At 44.5% G+C, this 9,674-nt stretch overlaps 1 protein-coding gene across 2 annotated transcripts in view; it reads left to right on the top strand.

Moving 5' to 3' along the window:
* The window catches only part of mxd4 (MAX dimerization protein 4), a 38,352-nt gene that overhangs the window by 2,862 nt on the left and 25,816 nt on the right, over positions 1-9,674 (top strand). For both annotated transcript variants that reach the window (XM_006629148.3, XM_069191517.1), the window contains exon 3: positions 2,984-3,013. In XM_006629148.3, the coding sequence (XP_006629211.1) occupies positions 2,984-3,013 (30 nt within the window). The remainder of the gene's footprint in view (positions 1-2,983; positions 3,014-9,674) is intronic.

Here is a 9,674-nt window from a genome sequence, read left to right as displayed (position 1 = left end):
TTATCCCTTGGAGTCAGAAAGCCGTGTTATGCGCTGGGTTGGTGTGCAAAAGCCGAAATGAAAGGAAATTGTCTTGCCGTGGCCCGATGTGCCCACACCCTCTCCACAGCTTGTAGAAATTACCTGTCTACAGAAGTTACACCTGTACAGAAGTAATGCGTGACGAGAGAGGGCCCATAACATTCCAGGTGTGAGTTTTGGTGTTTTTGTTTACACGAGGAATGTGTATATACACAAGGAAGGGTGTAAAAAAAGCGTAGTTCTTGTATCTTGCAGCTCTGCGCTTGTTGCTCTGCGCATGTGAGGGAAAGATAAACTCGAGGCTTCTTCTCTGGACTATTTTTGCACCAGAGATAAAATGCGTTTAATTTGCTCAGCTTTTAAAAGCGCTCCTCTCTTTATTTTCTTCTTCTGGGAACACAAGATATCGAATTTTAAACATTTCAGGGTCAGTAAGAGCCTTAAAAGAGAATAACAGGCCAAGGGCAGAAAGGATGGGGGAAATACAGGGATTTGTTATTGTGTCGGGGTAACATTTTTGAGCGTCTGAATTCACAGCAATGAAAGAAAGCTGTGCACTGATGGCTCACCTCTTCAGAAGTGCACAGTATTGGCACATCATGAAGAGATTCTATTCTTTACAATGTCTGATTTATATTGAACGTCAGTGTTGCCCAGTAGCTGTTCAATCAATTTATTTGTGCTAAAATGCAATAGTAAATACATTAGCAGATCTCAGATAACATTGAATTTGTCAGCAGCCTTTTTTTTTTAGTGTGCATTACCTATTATTTTCTGCACTGCTGGGGGCCAGTGTTTTAACGAATTGAAAAGATTACAATTAAGAAAGTCTTAAAAAAAAATCAGGGGACATTTTATTCTTTGCGTCCGCTTCTGACTCGACATAATCGTGTCCCGTAGAGGTTGTGTGACATTGAACTGTTAATTGAAACCTTCAGGTTTTCGCAGTGGCGCAGTCGTTAGCAGTGCCCTTTCCCTGTGTGCAGTTCCGGACCGGGGGTGCTGTCTGTGTGGAGTCTGCACGTTCTCACTCGGTTTCCCACTGTCCTCCCACAGCCCGAAGACATACTGGCAAGTTTATTGAGGATCGGGAAAACAGGCCCTGGTGTGAGCGTGTGTGGGTCTGGGGGGTACCCCGCCTTGCACCCCCTCTGCTTGCTGGGATAGGCTCTGGCTCCCCCTGTGACCCCCCTTTGGATAAAACGGGTAGAATTGAGACGAGTGGATGCAGTCCAGGCCGGCTTTTCATTTTCCCTGCTGCCTTGTGTGTCCCGCTCCCCCTTTCGAAAATCCGACTCTTACTGCCGGGAGGGGAGCACGAGGCCGCTCATTCCCTTTCCCCTCCTGAATGTCGGCATGCGCTCCGGGCCCCTTCTTCAGCCGAGCCTTGGCTGCCCTCTGGAGTCCGGGGTCTGACCCACAGCCAGCCGGGCTCCCCAACAGAGCGGCGTCTTCAAGGAGCGGTCGTCCATCCCGTTATTCCTCCTCATAGGTGAAAATCATTTCTGTCACCTCGAAATCGGTTCCTGATAGCCTCCCCCACCCCCGACTCCCCCCCACCTTTTTGATAATGAGCTCTACCGCACGCAGAATACCAAAATATGGGTTCACACCTTGATCGCAAAAAGGAAAAGGGCCGGGCCGTTACTCCTTGCACTTGATTTGAGTTTTATGAGGTGTCGTTTTTACAGGCAGGTGCCTTGCCTCATTAGCTGACGTGCACATTTCATGTGCTATCGGTGCACTACAGTCCAGCTTCTCAGGCCGGCTGTTTTCTTGCACAAATCGAACATCGGTTTCCCTGCCTTTATCCGGCATATTCCTACGTGCCCTTCCCTGGCCTGTTTCTCGCCATTGTTTTTCAGACGCTGCTCCTCTCCAGACTGAAAATACCCTTTTTTGTTTTTTCAATTTTTCACAGCTGAACGCAGACAAGAACCGCAGTACTTCTGCCGTACGATGTGCAAAGCTTTTAAAAAAAAAATAGAACGGACTTCAGCTCCGCATCGCCCAGCGGGGTTTCGCAAAACCATAGGTTATGTAAATTCGTGGCTGTAATTGTGTGTGTGTGTCAGGATTTATATAACGTGCACGGTGTTGTACAAGAGTCCACTTTAGAACCAGTCTTCTGGCTCATTGCATGAGAACCAAGCTGCTCAGGCTACATCTGGCCAGTTCCTCTGTGACTGTGCAGTCAGTGAGGCTTAGGAACCTAAGCCCCTGGATCTCTGCACTATTAATATACCAAAGAGCACCGGGTTCTGGGCCAAGGTGGACATGGTTGTTAAGGTTGACTGGTTTTAATCCAGCTCCCAGATTCCCCCCCAAATCATGAAATCTTCAATTTGCTCTGCCTTTCCACAGAGCCCACACTGTCGGCTCGACATCGTTCCACCCTCATTTGCTGTAGAGCTCTCCTTTATTAACTTGCTCCATTTAACCACGCTGAAGCTCTGCTTAACTTTGCTTTTCTGGGTTTCCTTACCTCTTCAATGTCCTGCAATGGCAGCCAGTGTTTGTCCTGTGTTGGTGCAGACAAGCCCAGTCTCTATGGGCCGCACCGAACGTTTCTGCCCGTGGAGTGTAGGATGGTCAGAATTTAAAAGGACAGATCGACTGTGGTGCCTCCTCAGTCCTCCTCCTGCTTTTACAAGGACATTTCACCAGGCTGCAGCTCTCTTTCAGTACTTGCCTTGTTGGGTAGTTTTTGTTTCTAAATTTCCAAGTCATTAAGATCAGTTTGTCTTGATGTTAAAAAAAAAAACATTTGCCTATCTGTTTTTTGATAAATCATGTGTGGCAGATTTGTTTTGGGGGCCTTTATTTTGATAAAAAATGCGGCCTTTTCAGCTGCACATTTTTTTCCATGAGATCTGTTACTATTTTCTCTTCTTAATCTGTGCTTTTTTTAGTACGCCACCAGTAACAGCCTTTTGTTGTTTTTTTTTCCCCCTTCTTGCAGGTCATCACACAACGAGCTTGAAAAGCATAGGTAAGTGACTGGAGAGACCACTTCCTATTCCACTGGCCCTTTTCCGCTATTCCAGTATTGAGGAATAACTGGGGTGGACTTTTTGTATGTGTTTGTGTGTGCATGTATTTTAAGAAATTCAGCTACTTCTTCTAATCACAAGAGCTGTCTTGTCGGATTTGCACTTTTTCTATGCTCCTGTGGCAGACATTTCTTGCTCAGATCCATTTCAGCCTGTGGTCAGGGCTTAGTGCTCTGTGATGCTTAGCTTGTTCCACACTCCCACCACCCTTGGCGTAAAGAAGTGCCTCCTGCTCTCGGTTTTTAAATGCAGTTCCAATTTGTTCCTTGTACAGCAGATTACCTTTTACTGTACATATGTGTATTGAACACCAAACCCTGAGTTCTGATAATTTAAAACGGCTCTGGCCTTTAGTGTGGAAAGCAAATACATTCAGCCGACCTGTCAGTCCACTTCAGCTGCAAATCGTATGTTTCAAGGATGAGCACGTCAGAGTTTGGTCAAATGATCTGTCCCTCCTGTGTGCACTGCACACCTCTGTGCAAAATGCCTGTTGCTCCAGCAAGGGAAAGTGTGTTTCATGCAGACCCTGTTTCAGGCTGCTGTCTGTGACGTGCTCAAAGGGACACAACTTGTAGAGCTCTTGGCCTGGAGTTTGGAGTTAATGAAAAGGTCAGTCAGGTCAGTTTGAGGAAGTGGAGACCTGTGCTTCAGGTTCTGTATAGACTTGATCGGCACCAGAGACTGTCACCGAGAGAGGATCAGCACAGCAAACCTTCAACAGTGAGATCAGCTCCTGGAGAAAGCGGTGTCACTTAGACTTTGACGGGCAGTGCGTGTCTTTTTAACATCCAGGACATTTTATTCTTGTGCCGTACGAGAAATCAGCGAAAGGATCTCTTCTCGTGTCCTGTGGGATAAATGCTGAATGTAGTGGTGATTTCTTTTTTTTATCGGCTCTACAGTTTTAGCGGTGCTTCCTCTAGATACCAGAACGCCTAAGGATGTGGATCTTGTCTCTTGTAGAGGGGATTAAAAGAGGATGAAATGTAAACCTAATTTAAGTTTTTTTTTTCTTACATGTGAATACATGGATACAGAATATACAGAAATAATTGAGTGAGTCTGATGTTCTGGTTATACAGGCTGTTTAAATTAGCCTGCATTTTGCACTACAGCTAGTCCTGTACTGAGATAGCTTTAGCAAGGTGATATGTTGCGAGTTGTGATCTCTTGGTGTGTTGGTCACATGGTGGTGAGTAACTGCTGAAATGAGCAAAACATGTATGGGCATATATCCTCACAGCCTGACTGCACTGTAACACTGGAGAATTGAGTTCACTTCCTTTTTTGGGGGCAGTGGGTGGTTGTAAATGTAAAGAAACCGAGAAACTGTGTCTTTGAAAACAATTTTATTTTGCTCTGCAAGACGTTCCCTGAATCACCAGTTTTTTTGCTGATTATTGGCGATAAGAGAAAAGGGGGGAAAAAACGTTTTGTTTCAGCCCCCAGCTGCGTTTGTAGGTGATTTTGTATAGCTTGGTTTAGTACTGTATATATTTTCACAAATCGTCCCCTCCCTCATTCTGAAAGGTGTTCTGGTGGCTTGAATCTGAATTAATCAGATTTTATATTTTGCAGATTTTATGTCTCTTGCATCTCTTATGCTACACCATAAAAATAGGATATACATTATAATAATAAGTCGTTGAATTTTCGATTGGTGTTCCTGAAATGTTTATCACTGTGGTCATTTAGAAGCACTGGCAAATTATTGCTCACTGACTGTAGGAATGTTTACAACATTACATCCATTTCTCAAAGTTCTGTATGATACAGTATCTTGAATTGAGAGTTCCTTGATAAGTAATGAAGTCTTATAAGTTGTAACATGTTTGTGTTGCACTTAAACCTGTAGTAGAACCATTTTTTCTGTTAAAGTAATCATATCTTTGTTTGTTGTGCCTTAAAAGCCCTGAACTGTTTTCTTTTTAACTGATAATCATAGCTCAATGCATGTCATAAACTGTGTCTTTACTGGGTGCATTTTTCTGCTGCTGATGTATTCTAGTAATGTTTTGTGTTAAAATGTTTAATCTTAAAATGTTAATGCCTGAACATGACGCTGTATTTCCAGTGAAGCAAGACTCATTTCTTTGTAAGGCTGTGTTGCAAGATTTATGTTCAAGGTATTTCTGTTGAAACACTTTGATTCCCAGTGTAAGTTGTCTTGCATAAACCTTTTTCTTGAATGACACAGTGAATTTCAAAAAGTGCAGGTTATTGTTATTATCAGGCACCATCATTGTCAAAATTGTTTGCTTGTTGGTGCTGTGCTTTAGTGTGAAAACTGATGATACCGCAATGTGTCACACTGTGTGGAGAGATGCTGAATAAATAGCCTGGTTAATTTTAATTTAAGACAAGAATTGATGTCTTAAATGTTGTTATGTTGGAAATCTTGCCTTTTTATAGTGTGATCTTGACTTTCATTGCCTTTGGTAATTCACTCACAGAACTGCTCAACACAAAAAGATTTTCCTGTATGGAGTTTGCCTGCTGGAATCCGTTACCAGTTTAAAAGTATCCCATATTCAGGGACAGAAGAACCAGGCAGATGTAATCGGATTCTGAGGCCTAGTTGTGTGCATAATGAGGCGCTATAGAGAGAGAGGTGTATTAATGTTACAGAGCCTCAGAATAGTGGAAGCCCTCTTATGAGTCTGCTAAACAAGCCTTTCACTTATGTTTTGCACACAGGATATTTTTGTCAAGACCCCGACGACAGGTCGCTCTTTAGTCCTTAATCGGGGGAGTAATTAATTCTTAAAGCCGTCAGAAAAGTTAATGATTACAGGCTTTGCACTGGGAGGGGGGGCAGAAAAAGCTCAGGAAACGGCCTGTTGCCTTCCTGTGGATGTGATTAATCAAAAACAAAAATAAAGGAAAGCCAGTGCAACAGGGGGACATTCAAACGCTTTCTTTCCATAAGCAGTTGCGTTTTGTTTTGTGTTTCTATCCTGCGCGGCGGCGGCTCACTTGAGAACGGCGAGCAGTGCCCCCACACTCCTGGGGGTCAGCAGAGATCTGGGGTGGAGATCGGTAAATTGCAAAGCGCCGCTGTCTCTTTTGACCCAACTCTGACCTTTAGATATGTATTTCATTTTTTACCTTTTGACTCGACAGAAAACGCGACCTCATAAAAGCGTCGCCAGGGTTGCTGGACTCTGCTCTGATCAAATCCTGGTTGTTCTTCCTGCGTCCCTCGGCTGCTGCTGCAGTTGGCCCCCGTTGCAGCTTATCGCTGGCAGGGCCGTCGCTGCCCTGCAGCGAGCTGGAATGGCGTGTCATTTCTGCAGAGCATTACTCATCCCCGGCCGCGTGCACGCCCGCCACTCGAGCTGAGCGCCGCGGAGAGCTGCCAAGTGCGACTGTGACGTCAAGACGTGGACGACTGTGGCACTGGTGGTTTTTTGTTGTTTTTTTTTTGGGGCGAAGCTTCTTCCTTTTGCCTCTCCCTCTCCTTTGGCTATTTTCTGCTGCGGGTCCACATCGAGATCTGTAAAACCGTGCTGCAGCGAAACCTGGCCGCCCCCGCTTTGGTGCCTTTTCTGACCCGTCTTCAACGTGAAGATGTGTCTCACGGATTTTTCAGAACTGGACGACCCCTCCAACCTCCCCTCCCAGTTGGTCGCACGCTGCTAAGGAGTCCTTGACAAACAGGAAATGAGAGAAATAGTCCTGCAAAAAAAAAAAAAAGCCTCCTTCTTTTTTTCTCACAGTGCTTTTTAATGAAGCAAAACAAAAGTGTTTGTGGTACCTTTTCTTTCTGCAGGCCTCCGCTCTAGTTATCTGTGCAAGTGAAATGTCATGCAAACACATTTCTAAAAGGAATATTCCATTTGCTTCTTTCTACTGAAATCCAAAGTGTGTGCAGTAGCAGAAATTCATCTGAAGTCAGAAGTAACACGGAGAAAATTATGCAGTGCTCTTTGGTCACCAGAGATGGAATATCATACGGATTTCAGTGTCTCTGACTGCAAAACATTTGGGGTTTGGGTCTGACCAGTTCATAAGCATATTGAAGATCCGTCAATTGTTTTGACATGAATTATACTTGGGTATTGGTTCCCTGAGCGCTGTTGGCCTGCCTGTCTCAGGTAGGCTGGCCCTGAGCGCTGTTGGTGTACCTGTCTGAGGTGGGATGGCACTGAGCGCTGTTGGTGTACCTGTCTGAGGTGGGCTGGCACTGAGCGCTGTTGATGTACCTGTCTGAGGTGGGCTGGCCCTGAGCTCTGTTGGTGTACCTGTCTCAGGTGGGCTGTGTCAAATTACTACTGGCTTGTACACAGATATTGCAGTTTAAACTGGAGGAACAATATTATTAAAATGATTTTTTTGCAATGTAAGGGCGTTAAATTTACATTTGAGAATTATAATTTTAGGTGTTTGCAATGTAAGGGCGTTACATTTACATTTGAGAATTATAATTTTAGGTGTTTAAGTGATTTTTAATTGCACTTGCCATTCAAAAAAACATCCATTCTGTCTGAGCTTGTGGCTTTGTTTGGGTTTCACTAACCCACCAGAAAGAAAAATAGAAACTTGCACTGAACTCTTGAGTCATGGTCCTGATGTCAATGTTAACTTATTGTAAAACGTTTTACATTCTTTTAAAGTAACAGGTCACTATTGGGGGTTCACTCCAAAGAGCTTAAGAATTTAACACAATCAGATTTCTCGTTCTCCTTCTTTTCCTGCAATCTTGTTGATATTGGGAGTGCTTACAGGGTAAGGCGGTGGAAATCGGACTTTTTTACCCCTTCAGTGCAGTGAGCAACTCATCCTTACTAAATATCCATCACATCAATCCTCCCATATAATCATTCTCTATTCATTTAAGGGTCACAGGGGAGCTGGAGTCTATCCCAGCAAGCAACAGGCACAAGGCAGGCTACACCCTGGGCAGGACGCCATTGTGTGTCCATTGCAGGGCAGACAGAGACAAACACGCACACTTGCCTCAGGGCCAGTTTTCCCAGACGCCAGTCAACCTAGCGGTATGTCTCCGGACTCTGGGAGGAAACCGGAGCACCCGGAGGAAACCCACATAAACTCGAGGAGAACATACAGACTCCACACAGACAGCACCCTGGGTCTAGAATTGAGCCCAGGGCCCCAGCGCTGTGAGGCAGCAATGCTAACCACTGCAACAGTGTGCCACCTTATTCAGACCCTCTTTCTTTTAAACTTCGTATTTATTCTTTGTTAGGTAGAGTTGAGAGTGACCTGATTTGTAAATCCAGTCTTGGACTTGGCTTAGACCATATGGCTGGGTAGCTTGTTCCCCACTCCCACCACCCTTTGCGTAAAGCAGCGCCTCCTGTCCTGATTGGAGGATCTCGTTGAAAGAATCCAAGTTATGGGCTTGATACAAATTGTTTTGGGTTGATCCAGACTCTCAGAAGATTTGACTGCTGCCTAGCGTGTTTATTTGCACTCAGTTGGTATATTTTCCTTTGTCTATCTCTTCATTTTTTTATCGGAAGCTCCGCTTTTCTCCCACCGACTCGAGTCTTGCTGTGTCGGTTGGATTAGTTTTACCGTTCATCCCATCCAGGAAGTTTAGATATCCCCTGTACAGGATAAGAGGTTTTCCGATACTGGGTGGAAGATTATGTTAAGATATGATGCAAAAGCGTCTCCATGCCTTCCTATTGCCTGGCTTAAAGAATATAGTAAAGCGAAACACTTTATTCAGACTGCTGCATATCCAATTCAAACTGAAACTGGCAGAGAAATATCGCAACTGCGGCGAGAACATATGCGCGGTGCGGTTCGACAGAGAGACGTTATCGCGCTGTTTTCCTCTTCGCTGGCTGGCGTTTTCTCTGGCGCCCCCTGCTGGAGGTCGCGCCCTGTCCGAGAGCGCCCCTCTCGCCGGCGGGCAGCTTTTCCGCTGACTCGGCAAGAGCGCCGGAAGTGAAGGGCGCGCGTCTCTTCCGAGCCCTCGGCTCTCTCGGACGCGCTGCGCCGGGGAAACGGGCTTGACGGTGTCAAGATTATCGGTGTGTGTTTCTGAGGGGCTTCAACGTGTAGGTCTTCATAGCTTAACAGAGGCATGTGGAGATGACAGTAAAACACTGCGTTGCACTTGAAGGGAGGTTTTTCAAAATGCTTATAATAAAAAAAACTGTGAAATAAATAACAGTTAAAAGTAATCTAATCATACATAATTCAGTTGGAAACCACATTATTTCGTTTTATCTCTTCTTGTTTATTTGCTTATGTCTCACATGAGTTGAAAAAAGTTTTTTATTAATAATTGAGCAGTGTAATTTAAACCATAGGTCAGTGCAATACGATTGCAATAGTACAGTTTACATGTATCCATGTAAACTGCTGAGCTCAAGGAGTAATAAAAGTACAGTAGCACCGTTTTAATGCACATGAACAATAATTGCATTTTCAGATTTGTTTTTTGGTAAAGTTTGGGCACTAAAGCTGTTTTTATAGCTTGCTGATGCACATTCACCTTTTGACTCACAGCCAAGTTGCTGTTTACTCAGCTCTGTGATTCAGCTGATATTTTGTTTGTACCAGCAGTCAACAGTTCACAGTAATCTGCTTTTTATACTTATCTTTCTGGCTAGGAGCATG

This window comes from Lepisosteus oculatus, chromosome 1 (genome assembly GCF_040954835.1).
Source record: "Lepisosteus oculatus isolate fLepOcu1 chromosome 1, fLepOcu1.hap2, whole genome shotgun sequence".
NCBI classification, from domain to species: domain Eukaryota; kingdom Metazoa; phylum Chordata; class Actinopteri; order Semionotiformes; family Lepisosteidae; genus Lepisosteus; species Lepisosteus oculatus.
The sequence above is the reverse complement of the archived record's forward strand: the minus strand, read 5'-3'. Positions and strand labels throughout refer to the sequence as shown.